General features: G+C 42.1%; 1 protein-coding gene across 10 annotated transcripts in view; it reads left to right on the plus strand.

Annotated features, from left to right (window-relative positions):
* The window catches only part of LOC121514294 (plectin-like), a 97,850-nt gene extending 83,272 nt beyond the window's left edge, over nucleotides 1-14,578 (plus strand). For 9 of the 10 annotated variants that reach the window (XM_041794439.1, XM_041794438.1, XM_041794442.1 and 6 more), the window contains 4 exons: nucleotides 399-3,752; nucleotides 6,374-13,426; nucleotides 13,583-13,693; nucleotides 13,824-14,578. In XM_041794439.1, coding sequence (XP_041650373.1) covers nucleotides 399-3,752; nucleotides 6,374-12,535 — 9,516 coding nt within the window. In that variant the 3' untranslated portion in view covers nucleotides 12,536-13,426; nucleotides 13,583-13,693; nucleotides 13,824-14,578. The remainder of the gene's footprint in view (nucleotides 1-398; nucleotides 3,753-6,373; nucleotides 13,427-13,582; nucleotides 13,694-13,823) is intronic. The other variant, XM_041794446.1, reaches the window with a different exon arrangement.
* The last annotated feature ends 1,007 nt before the right edge of the window (nucleotides 14,579-15,585 follow it).

A 15,585-nucleotide genomic window follows, 5' to 3' on the forward strand; every position in this document is an offset into this window, starting at 1 on the left:
AGTCGCATGCCATATGATTTTCTTGCTGTGTCGTGAAGTGACTTTTTTGTTTCCATACATTAATTCATACATTACCCATCATCCATTTTTCTACTTGAATTGTCTTGTCATGAGTTGTTTTAATTGCATCGTGAATTTAACATCACTTAAATGAATGTGCGTCTAATTTGCATCTAGTGATTGATCTTTGACTTGATCTTTGAGCTAACTTTAACATTAACATAACTGGGTAATAGAGTACATTAAGCTGCTCATAGGCCGGTGTGTTTAGGCTGTGAATCCTACAGTGAGTCCAGTTTTAATACACACAGTTTTGAGCTGCTTAATGTAAAGTGTTACCTTTAACATGTCATGCTTGATTATAATCCTTTCTTTACCATTTGCTTCCACTAATGCAGAAAGCTGCAGAGAAACTCAAAGCAGAAGAGCAGAAAAAAATGGCCAAGATGCAGGCTGAGTTAGACAAACAAAAGCAGTTAGCTGAAGCTCACGCGAAGGCCATTGCCAAAGCTGAGAAAGAGGCACAAGAGCTGAAACTCAAAATGCAGGAGGAAGTTACCAAGCGAGAGTTTGCTGCTGTCGATGCAGAAAAGCAAAAGCAAAACATCCAGCTTGAACTCCACGAGCTCAAAAACCTGTCGGAGCAGCAAATCAAGGACAAAAGCCAACAGGTGGATGAAGCCCTCCAAAGCAGGGCCAAGATCGAGGAGGAAATCCGTATCGTCAGGCTCCAACTTGAGACAACGGTCAATCAAAAGTCCACCGCTGAATCTGAGCTCAAACAACTTCGTGACAGAGCAGCTGAGGCTGAGAAACTGAGAAAGATAGCCCAGGAGGAAGCAGAGAAGCTCCGCAAACAAGTCAATGAGGAGACACAGAAAAAACGCATGGCGGAGGAAGAGCTCAAGCGCAAATCTGAGGCAGAGAAGGAAGCTGCTAGGCAGAAGCAGAAAGCTCTCGACGAGCTTGAGAACCTCAGGATGCAGGCAGAGGAGGCTGAAAGGCAAGTCAAGCAAGCCGAAGTCGAAAAAGAAAGACAAATCATGGTTGCCCAAGAAGCAGCCCAGAAGAGTGCTGCAGCTCAGCTCAAGAGTAAACACCTTTCCTTTGTGGAAAAGACCTCAAAGCTGGAGGAATCACTCAAACAGGAGCATGGCACCGTCCTGCAGCTGCAACAAGAAGCAGAACGACTCAAGAAACAACAGGAGGATGCAGAAAACGCCAGAGAGGAGGCAGAAAAAGAGCTTGAGAAATGGAGGCAAAAAGCCAATGAGGCCCTTCGTCTCAGACTCCAGGCTGAGGAAGAAGCTCACAAGAAGAGCCTCGCTCAAGAGGAGGCTGAAAAACAAAAGGAGGAGGCTGACCGTGAGGCTAAAAAGAGAGCCAAAGCTGAAGACTCAGCCTTGAAGCAAAAAGAGATGGCTGAGAAAGAACTGGAGAGGCAAAGGAAGATAGCTGAGAGCACAGCTCAGCAGAAGCTCACTGCAGAACAGGAGCTGATCCGTCTTCGGGCAGATTTCGACAATGCAGAACAGCAGAGATCGCTTCTTGAAGATGAACTTTATCGCTTAAAGAATGAGGTTGTTGCAGCTCAACAAGACAGGAAACAGCTGGAGGATGAACTGGCCAAAGTTAGGAGTGAAATGGATGTCCTTATTCTGGCCAAGACCAAGGCAGAAAAGGAGACCATGTCCAACACTGAGAAGAGCAAACAGCTTCTGGAAGCCGAAGCCACCAAGATGAGGGACCTTGCTGAGGAGGCAGGCAAACTCAGAGCCATCGCAGAGGAGGCAAAGCATCAGAGACAAGTCGCAGAGGAGGAGGCAGCCCGTCAGAGATCAGAGGCCGAAAGAATCCTGAAGGAGAAGCTATCTGCTATCAGTGACGCCACTCGCTTAAAAACAGAGGCTGAAATCGCCCTGAAAGAGAAGGAGGCAGAAAATGAAAGACTGAGGCGCCAAGCTGAGGATGAAGCCTACCAGAGGAAGGCTCTGGAAGACCAGGCCAACCAGCACAAGCAAGAGATCGAAGAAAAGATAGTCCAACTGAAGAAATCATCCGAGGCTGAAATGGAGAGACAAAAGGCGATAGTGGACGATACACTCAAACAGAGGCGAGTCGTTGAAGAAGAAATCAGAATTCTGAAGCTTAACTTTGAAAAGGCGTCTTCTGGAAAGCTCGACCTGGAGCTAGAACTCAACAAACTCAAAAACATCGCTGAGGAGACTCAACAGAGCAAACTCAGAGCAGAAGAGGAGGCAGAGAAACTTAGGAAGATTGCTCTTGAGGAGGAGAACAGGAGGAGAGAAGCAGAGGAAAAGGTTAAAAAGATTGCGGCTGCAGAGGAAGAGGCAGCAAGACAACGCAAAGCGGCCCAAGAAGAACTGGAGCGCCTGAAGAAGAAAGCGGAAGAAGCCAGGAAGCAGAAAGAAGATGCCGACAAAGAGGCAGAAAAACAGATTGTCTGTGCCCAGCAGGCAGCGCTGAAATGCAGTGCAGCTGAGCAACAAGTCCAAAGTGTCCTCGCTCAACAGAAGGAGGACACCATGATGCAGAAGAAGCTCAAAGAAGAGTATGAGAAAGCCAAGAAGCTCGCCAAAGAGGCAGAGGCTGCTAAGGAGAAGGCAGAGAGGGAAGCAGCTCTACTTCGCCAACAAGCAGAGGAAGCAGAACGACAAAAAGCAGCCGCTGAGCAAGAAGCATCGAACCAAGCCAAAGCTCAGGAGGACGCAGAGAGGCTGAGGAAGGAGGCTGAATTTGAAGCTGCTAAACGAGCACAAGCAGAAGCTGCAGCACTCAAGCAGAAGCAACAAGCTGATGCTGAAATGGCAAAACACAAAAAACTGGCAGAGCAAACCTTAAAACAAAAGTTCCAAGTGGAACAAGAGCTCACAAAGGTTAAACTGAAGCTGGATGAGACGGATAAGCAGAAATCTGTCCTTGATGACGAGCTGCAGCGCCTGAAGGATGAAGTTGATGATGCTGTTAAACAAAGGGCCCAAGTGGAGGAGGAGCTGTTCAAAGTAAAGGTTCAAATGGAGGAGCTACTCAAACTGAAAACCAAAATGGAGGAGGAGAACCAACGCCTGATCAAGAAAGACAAAGACAACACACAAAAGTTCCTTGCAAAGGAGGCTGACAGCATGAAAAAGCTCGCCGAAGACGCAGCCAGACTCACCGTGGAGGCCCAAGAGGCTGCACGCCTGAGGCAGATCGCAGAAGATGACCTGAATCAGCAACGAGCTCTTGCTGATAAAATGCTCAAAGAGAAGATGCAAGCCATCCAGGAGGCGTCTAAACTCAGAGCGGAGGCAGAGATGCTCCAAAGACAGAAAGACCTGGCTCAGGAGCATGCTCAAAAACTGCTGGAGGATAAACAACTGATGCAACAGCGTCTGGAGGAGGAAACTGAAGAATACCAGAAGTCACTGGAAGCAGAGAGGAAAAGGCAACTGGAGATCATAGCAGAGGCCGAAAAACTCAAACTTCAAGTTTCTCAGCTCAGCGAAGCCCAGGCCAAAGCCGAAGAGGAAGCGAAAAAGTTCAAGAAACAAGCAGACTCCATTGCCTCCCGTCTTCACGAGACCGAGATAGCCACCAAAGAAAAAATGACAGTGGTGGAAAAACTGGAAGTGGACAGACTAAATTCCAGCAAAGAGGCTGACGATTTACGCAAAGCTATTGCAGACCTAGAAAAGGAGAAGGCTAGACTGAAAAAGGATGCTGAAGAACTACAAAATAAGTCTAAAGAGGTATTGTGTCAAAGATGACATAACAGAGCAGCTTATGTCATTGTTCAAACTTTCTGAAAACTAACCCACTTCTTTCTCAAAATTTCCTCTATCTCTTTATCTGATTGTACTAATCATGAAACCATATTCAAATGTTTAAAGTATGATTCAGATTGAGTTTCTACAGTGCACTGTGCTCATGCAGATCGCATCTTGAATGTCCCCCTCATGTATCCTGGAATGTTCCTTCATTTTAAAAACATGCTTCATATTTCCTGCAGTTTTTACTTTAAGTCCTTTGGTCCTAATTAAATTTAAACTCCATCATTTACACTCAGATTTTAATAATTGAAATATACAAATTTGATAAGGAATTATGTCAGAAGTTTCGAAGTAAAAATAGCTTTTAAACACATTCATGGGTAGATAACATGGCATTGGACATATGTAACTTAGCTCTTCGTTGTTTTAGAGATCAATTTTTAACAGTCAGCGCAGTAGTCAGTTATTATGATAAATGAGGTATTTAATAAGCCTTCACCCCAGGCAGACAAACACGCCACTGAACCAAACATTAACATGTGAAAAAAAGGCAAATATAATAGACATAAATTTCAGTCTTAATACCTGTTGAACCTCTCCACCCTCCAACTGGCATGAAGATGAAATGCACTTGTGTACATCAATTGACACAAAAGGCATGCTACCGCCATTACCCCTTCCTTGACACGTGTGTGTTGACCTCAACCACATCCCTCACCTCTTAGTTTGCTTTAGCACCATGAACTGAATTTGGAGCATTGTTGGAGCATTGTTGTTCTATTGGAATTATTAGAACATACAAAGTACTTCTGAGTAATGTGGATTTCTTCTGAATGTAAGATAATGTGGAACTGGCTTTCAAGATACAGCATATATAGTCTTTAACAGATTTGCAGGGATTATCCTCCCTTAACTATCATCAACTTTTCCATTAAGTTTTTGTAACCATGGCTATGTGGCTGACAAAGACAAAGGCACTGCAATGACCGTAACGATTTACATCAATAGAAATGAGTGAAGTTTCTTAGGGCCTTAGTGATTACAAAATAACAGCACAACTCCTCTAATTTCATTAAAAACTTTCTGGTGTACAGGAAGGTTTGCAGAAGCTGATTCAGCTGCTAAGCAGTGTTAGCTGGCTAAGATAAGCAAGTGTAAGTGTGACTATTAGCTTACTCTGCCAGCTATCGAAAGCTGTAAGCCATGCTCAGCTGGAAGCTTGGAGCATCAGGTCCAGAGCAGAGCAGATTTATTTATGGTGAACTAAGACTACAGGAAGTAGCATGACTGTTACAGTTGTCCCTATCTACAGCAGCTTTGACCAAGACTCCCACAAAAGGGGCAATGAAACAGTGGGGATAGGAGTGGAGTGAAAGGGAGGCTGGGTATTCATTTGTACCCAGCTCCGGAGGCATGACAAGCGACTTTGGTCGCCAGATGATCAGCATCTACAGTGTCCTCCTACTTGACCATGTCCTTTGGTTTTTTAAATCTAATAGTAAGGGAAAAAAGGTTTTAAAGTTTATTTGTTGTGCTGGAGGTGACAAAGCAGCTCGTCTGCATTGGGGTCTATTGTCTGCTTTCCAGTGTTAAGGGGATGTGACTGACGTCTTGTCAGTCCCTTGATGCCAACAGCACCTGTTTCTGTCTTCACTTAGTTATTTATAAAGGATTAATCTTGCAGTTACTCCATCACTTTCCCTTTGTCAGCCATAAATGATAGTTTCAAATTGTTGTTTAACAAAATAGCCTCACTTTCTGTAAGTAAAGTTTCCAACTATATATATATATACCTAAGATTTTAGAACCATTAATAGAAATATTTTGAAAAAAAAATTACAGTGAGCAAAAACAATGTCAAATCTAACATTTACATTTAGACTGTCATTGTGAGGAATTTTTAACTTTAAGACATTTTATACCTGTTTCTTTGGAGGAATTTGGTTTAATCGTGTGCATCTTATTGCACAAGTTGCATACATAATAAGTTGAATGTGATCGTCTATTTCAAGAGTAAATTATCGCATTCTGGCAGAATGTTTTTGTTCTTTTTATTGTTAGGGCACCATTCAGATAAAACACTAAAAATGGGTTAATACCATTACCCCATTGTCTTATGAAACTGTATCTGAATTACATCATTTTTTTTTAAAAATGCTTTAGTTGTCCTAAATAACTACAAATGGATAATATTAGGATTTTTTTCAATCCAATCTTTAAAATAGTTTTCTGGAAAAATGAATTGTGCAAAATTAAGCATTTTATTTATTTATTTATTCATTCATTTATTCATCCAGAGTTTCATTCATCTTTTTATTTGACCAGGAAAAGCATCATCATTATTAATTTTCTCTTTTACAAGAGTGTCCAGGTCAAGACAGGCAGCCACTAAAATAAACTGATTTGCTCCAATGCCCTATACAAGCCAATGATTATTTATCTTATTATGCATAAGCAGAGTGCAGTGTACAAATGATTACCGTAAAATGTAAAGAATTGCACTTCATATATCAGTTTTATATAAACTAAACATGTACAGTGCAGCTTTCTCTCACCCATATACTTGTACTGACTTGTGTTTTCTACTGTTTTCCTGCTAGATGGCTGATGCACAGCAGAAACAAATGGAACACGAGAAGGCAGTCCTGCAGCAGGAATTCCTGTCAGAAAAGGAGATGCTGTTGAAGAAGGAGAAACTCATTGAAGATGAGAAAAAGAGGTTGGAGAGCCAGTTTGAAGAGGAACTCAAAAAGGCCCAAGCTCTTAAAGATGAACAGGAACGCCAGAAACAGCAGATGGAAGAGGAGAAGAAGAAACTCCAGGCCACCATGGATGCAGCTCTCAACAAACAAAAAGAGGCTGAAAAGGAGATGCTCAACAAGCAAAAAGAAATGCAAGAACTGGAGAGGAAGAGGCTAGAGCAGGAGAAGATCCTTGCAGAAGAGAACCAGAAATTGCGTGAGCAGCTTCATCAGCTTGAGGAAGCAAAGAAAGACCAAAACACCAACATTCCAGACAAAGAGGTCATCAAGGTCACAACAGTTACGACAACAAAGACTGTTTACAATGGCCAGAATGTAGGTGATGTGGTAGATGTAGCCGACAAAGCAGATCCCCTGTCGTTTGACGGCATCCGTGAGAAGGTACCTGCAAGTAGACTTCATGACCTTGGTCTTCTACCCAAGAAAGACTTTGAGAAACTCAAAAATGGCAAAACCACTGTTGAACAGCTCAGTGAGGCTGAAAATCTTAAAAGAACTCTTAAAGGGAAAAACTGCATTGCTGGTGTTTTGACACCATCCAAACAAAAGATGTCAATCTACCAAGCATCAAAAGAGAAGAAGATCACTCCCGGTACAGCCTTGATCCTACTTGAAGCACAGGCAGCCACTGGTTACATCATTGACCCAATTAAGAATCAGAAACATACTGTTAATGAGGCTGTTAAGGAAGGCGTGATTGGCCCTGAGCTGCACAACAAAATGCTTTTAGCTGAGAGGGCAGTTATTGGCTACAAAGATCCATACACTGGTGGGAAGATCTCTGTCTGTGAAGCGATGAAGAAGGGTCTGATTGAGCATGATCACGCTATCAGAATCCTTGAGGCACAGCTTGCTACTGGTGGCATCATCGACCCAATCAACAGTCACCGTGTGCCCAATGAGGTAGCCTACAAACAGGGCCAATATGATACTGAAATGAATAAGATTATGGAGAATCCTACAGATGATACAAAGGGATACTTCGACCCAAGCACTCAGGAACCTTTGACTTATTCTGAGCTGATGAAGAGATGCACAACTGACCCTGACACCAATCTGCCTTTCCTGCCAATTACTGACAAAGCTGCGCAGTGCTCAAGTATGTACACAGAGGAGGAGACGAAGGATGTGTTCAACAAAACTACTGTGTCTGTGCCATTTGGAAGGTTTAAGGGAAAGACCGTCACCATTTGGGAGATCATCAATTCAGAGTACTTCACTGAAGACCAAAAGAGAGACCTCCTTCGTCAGTACAAGACAGGCAAAATCACAATCGAGAAAATCATAAAGATTGTGATTACTGTGGCAGAGGAAAAAGAGAAGAAGAATGAAATCACCTTTGATGGTCTGAGGGCACCTGTCCCTGCTGCTGAGCTCCTAGAGTCCAAAATCATTGATAAGGACCTGTACAACAAACTGCACAAGGGCAATAAGACAGTCAAAGAGGTGTCAGAAATGGAGCCTGTCAACAAAGCACTGAAGGGTACAAACGGCATTGCTGGTGTTGTTATTGACTCTTCCAAGGAGACAATGTCCTTCTACCAAGCTATGAAAAAAGACATGATGAGACCAGGACCTGCTTTGAATATGCTTGAAGCCCAAGCAGGAACGGGCTATGTGATCGACCCTGTCAAGAATCAGAAGTACACTGTCGATGAAGCTGTCAAAGCTGGTGTTGTTGGTCCTGAGCTTCATGAGAAACTCCTGTCTGCAGAACGAGCTGTTACAGGCTACAAAGATCCTTACACAGGAAAGACGGTCTCTCTGTTCCAGGCAATGCAAAAAGATCTCATACCCAAAGACCAAGGAATCAGGCTGCTTGATGCCCAGACAACCACTGGTGGTATCATTGATCCTGTAAAGAGTCTACGCATCCCTCATGATGTGGCCTGCAAGAGAAATTACTTTGATGATGAAATGAAACAGCTTCTCAACAGTCCAACGGAAGAGACAAAATGCTTTTATGACCCAAACACAAAAGAGAATGTCACATACTCAGAGCTATTCAAGAGATGTGTCAAAGACAAGAAAACTGGGCTCCCACTTCTGCCCCTCTCTGATGAAGCAGTCAGTGCAAAGGAAGAGCCAGCCTTCACTGAGGCCCAGACTAAAGAGGCAATGACTCAGGCAACTCTTGAGCTGGAATCTGGTCCATTCAAGGGCAGGAAGATGACCATCTGGGAAATCCTCAACTCTGATTATCTCACTGAGGAACAAAGGCTTGACCTGCTGAGACAGTTCAGATCAGGGAAGATTACAATTGAAAAACTGATCAAAATCATTATCACAGTTGTGAATGAGAAAGAGGCAAAGAAACAAGAACAGTCCAGCTTCAAGGGTCTCAGATCCCCTGTCCCAGCTAGCTCTCTATATGACTCCAAAATCATTGACAAGCCAACCTATGATCTCCTTCAACAAGGCAAAACAACACCTAAGAAAGTCAGTGAGAATCCCAGTGTCAATAAATACCTGCAAGGTTCTGATAGCATTGCTGGCATCTTTGCTGAGCCCACAAAAGAGACAATGAGCATCTATCAGGCTATGAAGAAAAAGCTTCTCAGACACAACACAGGTCTTTCACTTCTGGAGGCCCAGGCTGCAACTGGCTTCATGGTAGATCCAGTGAAGAATCAGTACTTGTCAGTAGATGAGGCAGTGAAGTCAGGCCTTGTTGGACCAGAGTTGCATGAAAAACTCCTCTCTGCAGAAAAGGCTGTCACTGGCTATAAAGACCCGTTCACAGGCAACAAAATCTCCCTGTATGAAGCAATGCAAAAAGATCTCATCTTGAAAGAACATGCCTTGCCACTGTTAGAAGCACAGATGGCTAGTGGAGGAATCATTGACCCTGCAAACAGCCACCGTGTCCCAACTGATGTGGCATATCAGAAGAAGATTTTCACCAAAGAAATGGCCAAAACCCTGTCTGAACCATCAGATGATAACAAGGCTTTCTCAGATCCAGAGACCGATGAGAACGTTACCTACAAGCAGCTTAAAGACAAGTGCCAAAGAGATCCAGAGACAGGCCTGTGCATCCTTCCACTCTCAAAGCCTCAGTCTCCAACTGTTGTGGAGAAGACCTATCTCTACACAGAGGAACAAACACAGAGTGATCTGGCCAGCACCCAGATTGACATTCCAATTGAGGGCCTTGCTGACCAGTCAATGAACCTCTGGGATATCATGAACTCCAATTTGCTGCCAGAGCAGGAGAGGCAGAAACTCATGGATGAGTATCGCTCTGGTAAAATCACTAAAGAGCGGATGATAATCATTATTATTGAGATCATGGAGCAGAGGGAGATCATCAAAAACGAAAGTCCACTGTCATATAAAACTATAAGAAGAAGGATAACTATTGAGGAGCTCTACAATGCACGAATCATTGACTTAGAGACATACAATCTCCTCAAGCAGGGCAAGAGGGACATCCGTGACATAATGGAGATGACCAGTGTGAAACAGTACCTCTATGGCACAGGCTGTGTTGCTGGGATCACAACTGACGCAAGCTCCAAGTTAAGTTTATACCAAGCAATGAAGCGAGGGTTCATCAAACCAGAAATTGCCCTCAGCCTCCTCGAAGCTCAAGCTGCTACAGGTTTCATTGTTGATCCAATCAAAAATGAAACGCTCACTGTTGATGAAGCTGTCCGGAAGGGTGTTGTCGGACCTGAGATCCATGATAAGCTCCTTTCAGCTGAGAGAGCAGTCACAGGATACAAAGACCCATACAGTGGCAAAATCATCTCTCTTTTCCAGGCAATGAAAAAGGATCTTGTTCCTGAGGATTATGCTCTGAAAATGTTAGAGGCACAAACATCAACTGGTGGTATTATCGATCCTGAATTCCAGTTCCACTTACCAGCAGATGTTGCTATGCAACGAGGATATATCAATAAGGACACCAATGAGAAGCTGACTGATGAGGTCAAGGGATTTGTAGATCCTGTCACTGAGGAGAAACTGTCCTATGCAGAGCTGCTCAAAAGATGCAAGCTTGAAGGGGGATTGCGTCTGCTCTCCCTGGGAGACAAGAGGCTGATGTTCAAGGGTCTGAGGAAGCAGATCACAATGGAGGAGCTGCTCCGCTCACAAATCATTGACCAGCAAACAGTCACTGAACTGAATGAAGGCCTCGTTTCAGTGGAGGAAGTTAGCAACAGACTATCAAGATACCTTGAGGGCACAGGCTGCATTGCTGGTGTATTCTTAGAGAACTCAAAGGAACGCCTTTCAATTTACCAGGCCATGAAAAAGAACATGATCAGACCAGGCACAGCATTTGAACTTCTCGAGGCCCAGGCAGCCACAGGATATGTCATCGACCCAATCAAAGACCTAAAACTCACTGTCAACGAAGCAGTGAAAATGGGCATTGTAGGCCCTGAATTCAAAGACAAGCTCCTCTCTGCTGAGCGTGCAGTGACAGGATACAGAGATCCTTACTCAGGCAAAACAATCTCCCTGTTCCAGGCCATGAAAAAGGGGCTAATCCTGAAAGACCATGGTATCAGACTCCTGGAAGCCCAGATTGCCACTGGTGGTATCATTGACCCAGAGGAAAGTCATCGTCTCCCAGTGGAAGTGGCCTACAAACGTGGCTTCTTTGATGAGGAAATGAATGAGATCCTGACAGATCCATCTGATGACACCAAAGGTTTCTTTGATCCCAACACAGAGGAAAATCTAACTTACCTCCAGCTCATGGATAGGTGCATCACTGATCCCGACACGGGCCTGGTCCTCCTGCTATTAAAGGAAAAGAAACGGGAAAGAAAGACCTCCTCTAAGACCTCTGTCCGTAAACGCAGAGTTGTCATTGTAGACCCAGAGACAGGAAAAGAAATGACTGTGTATGAGGCCTACAGGAAAGGACTCATTGATCATCAAACCTACCTGGAGCTTGCTGAGCAAGAGTGTGAATGGGAAGAGATCACTATGACCTCCTCTGATGGTACTGTCAAATCATTGATTATTGACAGGCGGTCAGGGAGACAGTACGATGTGGATGATGCTCTTGCACGTGGCCTTATTGACCAGAATTCTCTTGATCAGTACCGATCTGGAAACCTGGCTATCACTGAATTTGCTGACATGCTCTCTGGAAATGTGGGAGGCTTCCGCTCACGCTCGTCCTCCTTTGGTTCCACCACTGGCTCCACCTACTCCTCTCCGATGAGCCCCATACCCTCCATCAAACCACCGGCAATCGTATTCAATGATCCAACAGAGGTGACCTGTCCCATAGCTGGAATCTTGGACATTGACACACTGGAGAAGGTGTCAATCACTGAGGCCATCCACAGAAACCTGGTAGACAACATCTCAGGCCAAAGACTGTTGGAAGCCCAAGCCTGCACTGGAGGAATAATTGACCCCGCAACTGGGGAAAGATTCCCAGTCGCTGAGGCCACAGAAAAAGGCCTTGTGGATAAGATCATGGTTGATCGTCTCAACCTGGCTCAGAAAGCATTCAACGGGTTTGAAGATCCTAAAACAAAACAGAAGATGTCTGCATCCCAAGCTCTTAAGAAAGGCTGGTTATACTATGAGGCTGGTCAACGTTTCCTTGAGGTCCAGTATCTGACTGGTGGACTTATTGAGCCTGATGTTGAAAATAGAGTGTCCCTAGATGAGTCCATAAGGAAGGGCACCATTGACGCCCGAACCGCCCAGAAACTAAGAGACGTCACATCCTATTCTAAATACCTTACATGTCCCAAAACCAAACTAAAAATCTCCTTCAAAGACGCCATGGACAAAAGCATGATTGAGGAAGGAACCAGTCTAAGGCTTCTGGAGGCCTCTTCACAGTCTAGCAAAGGCGTCTACAGCCCCTACAACGCCAGCGGTCCTGGATCTGCCTATGGCTCTCGGACTGGCTCAAGGACTGGATCCCGAACAGGCTCCAGGAGAGGCAGCATTGACGCTGGCTCCGGCTTCAGCATGAGTTTTTCATCGTCCTCTTCAACTAGCTACAGCCGCAGATTCTAGTTAGCTAGTTCCTTTTCTAACAACTATTACTAAGACCCAACAATAGTTACATTAACAAAGAAAATATAATTTATTTATTCTGCCCTAAAATGGTCACATAGAATTACCTACCTTACTGATTTTTTCATATATAAATGATGTCTAAACTTGTGCCTCATATATGGAGACATAACAAGCATTGCTAGGTATATAAGATATTAATGTCTTTAGTACTGATCACAAAGTTTATATTTTACAAAGCTAAGCATGAAATTTCTGCTATTTTTTAAAGTGGCCTTATAGTTATCGTTTCACTCTCGTGAAAAGTTGTATACTTGTGCCTTCTTAAACTAATATATACTGTATGTATGTCAAACAGAAATATTTTTCCAGAATTTTTCTTTAAAATTCAAAAATATTTGTCTATTTTTTATTTTTGATGACAAGTCCTGCAAAACGAGATACTGTACGTTGATATAACACAGTATTTTTAATAGGTTCAAAAGTACTTAGATGCCTTCAAATTTCTGTTTTTATGTGTAGAGTATGGAGATGTCTTGTTGGTTTTACGTTAATGCCTCACTACCTATCATACCCAGTAAGAATGCACAAGTCAGACACTACAAAAAGAGACACTACAGAAGAACAACACTGTAATGAAGTACCAGAACTAAAATAATGTGGACTGTTCTGAAACTAGTTTCATATTTGTCATTACTTTTTACATTTTTGAGGATTTTATTTAGTGGACTTTTGCATCCTTTTGAATTCATTAAGCCATTGTTTCCCACACTCCAAGTCCTTGGAATCTTTATATTCACCATCTTTTAAGTGTTCCTTCTAAATCCCAAGATGATGTCAGAATTGATCCTGATCTACCATACAGACCTGCCTCCTGTTATTTTGGTTCTTGTAAGTTGAATTTTTTGTTTGTTTATTTTCCTTTTCTTTTTTCACATTTTTTACCATTAATTTGTGTCATTCTTCCCATCTCAAACCTCACTGGAGAACTGTTTTCGTAAAATTTATTCTTGCTGGCTGAGATTTTTTTTTTTTATCCTGTTGCAGCTGCCTCAGTCCCTCAGAATCCAACATTTGACACACACAGATCCTCAGCTGGCTGGAGAGAACAATCTACTCAGCTTGGATGGTTTTGAGAGTCATCCTCCACTCACACGGGTAGAGTATAAACGACTTTTACTTTTTCTACTCATCAAGATTTTTTTCATTTTTTTATTATTTCTGTTTTCTTATTGCATGGCTTGGTTTATTTTTTATTTGAATTCATATTTGTTCCTTTTGTTTCTAGATCTGCCATGTCCTTTCTTCTATTGTACATCATGTTTGAAGAAAACTGAGGCTGAGGCAACCTGACACCATCTTGGGATGCTTTTTAGGAACACTCTTCATTCATGGCATTTTTCATATATTTATTAAATGCTAACTGTGCTGTTGATATTCTCATATCCTTAATTTTTAAAAGAACACTCCCAAAGCATACGCACTTCTGTGTATCATGCCATCAGTGAATTGCATTGGGATTACAGTTGTAGTAAAACAGCAGGTCTCTAAAGTCCACTGAGTATATTTTTGTATTTGCTCCGTATAAATTTAATCCAACCAAAGTGCCAATAAGAAACATTTGGTATATTTGATACAGAAGCACATTGCATGAATGTATGTATCATGTCAATTTTTCATTTCAGTTGATATTTTTGTCACATATTTCCTTTGCATTTGAGCTTTATTTGCTTATTTTTTTCCACTGCGAGTATTTCTGTTATGTATCTCTGTAAATCTTTTTATGTTGTTTTCATCATTTTTTTATCTGCTATGCATGTTTTACATTTTTAAAGGATACTTGGGAAATATGTTAGTGTAAAATAACACAGGAAACAGCAGATGTCACTGTGCTGATTTTTGTTTTCACATCATAGAAGTTCACAAACTAACTGGTTCGCTTTGCTTATGAGGCAAATTTTGCTTTGAATGATGTGGTGAGTGGATTTTTGATGTACTTTATGAAAATAACACTATGTTGTAAATAAATATGCTCTGAAGAGACCCACTTTGTGTATATCCATATCAGTGCATCCAAAGAAATTCTTGAGGAATATTTTCCCATGCAGCTTGCTAAAGTAACAATAAAATACAAGGGATTCCATAAGAAAGCATATCATATAATACCCATTGTCCATGTCTGAATATTAAAGTAATGCATTGTAAGAGTAAAACAGTTATAGAGCTGATAATCATATAATGTGTATGAATAGAACAGAGATGTGCTGGAAGAGTCATATTGGTAGCTTGATAGTTTGCACACTTAATGCAGGATAGTATCAATATTCTATTCATACAGCTTAACAGTAATAACTTCAGATATTTTTCATTCAAATTGCAAGGAAAAAAAGTTTTTTTTTTTCATACAAAGTAACAAGCCATTAGTACAAACACTAATTTAAAAATCAGACATATAAGATATGAATTAAAACAGAATTGATTTGCAAATCCTAACAGATACTCACCTGGAACTACACCCAAATTCAGCTAAATACAGCACAAATACAAGATACTGAATGTTCAAACAGATGGACTGAATTGTTTTTGTTTCTAATTTACACACATCCCTAGTTAATGCCTGAAACATACTCCAAAAAAGTTGGGATCGGAGTAGTGTTTTAACTACACTGTAAACATCTGAGGACTGAAGATTCTAATTGCTTGAGTATTTTTAGTGGATTTCTTACCAAAGTCTTAAGTTGCTCAAGAATGTGGGGGTTCCATTGATGTATTTTGTGCTTTATAATGCAAAATGCATTTTCACTGAGGGGCAGGTCTAGACTGCATGCAGGTTAGTATAGTACCTGCAGCCTTTTACTGAAGCCATGCTGTTGTAACCGGTGCAGAATGTGCCGTGGTATTGCCTTGCAAAGATAACCAGAGGCATCCCTAAAAAGATGCCGTCTGGATGGAAGCATATGTTGCTCAAAAAGCTATATGCACCTCTCAGTATTAATGATGTCTTAACAGATGTGCAACTTACCCATGCTATGGGCACTAATACAACCCCA

This window comes from Cheilinus undulatus, linkage group 8 (genome assembly GCF_018320785.1).
Source record: "Cheilinus undulatus linkage group 8, ASM1832078v1, whole genome shotgun sequence".
Classification (NCBI taxonomy): domain Eukaryota; kingdom Metazoa; phylum Chordata; class Actinopteri; order Labriformes; family Labridae; genus Cheilinus; species Cheilinus undulatus.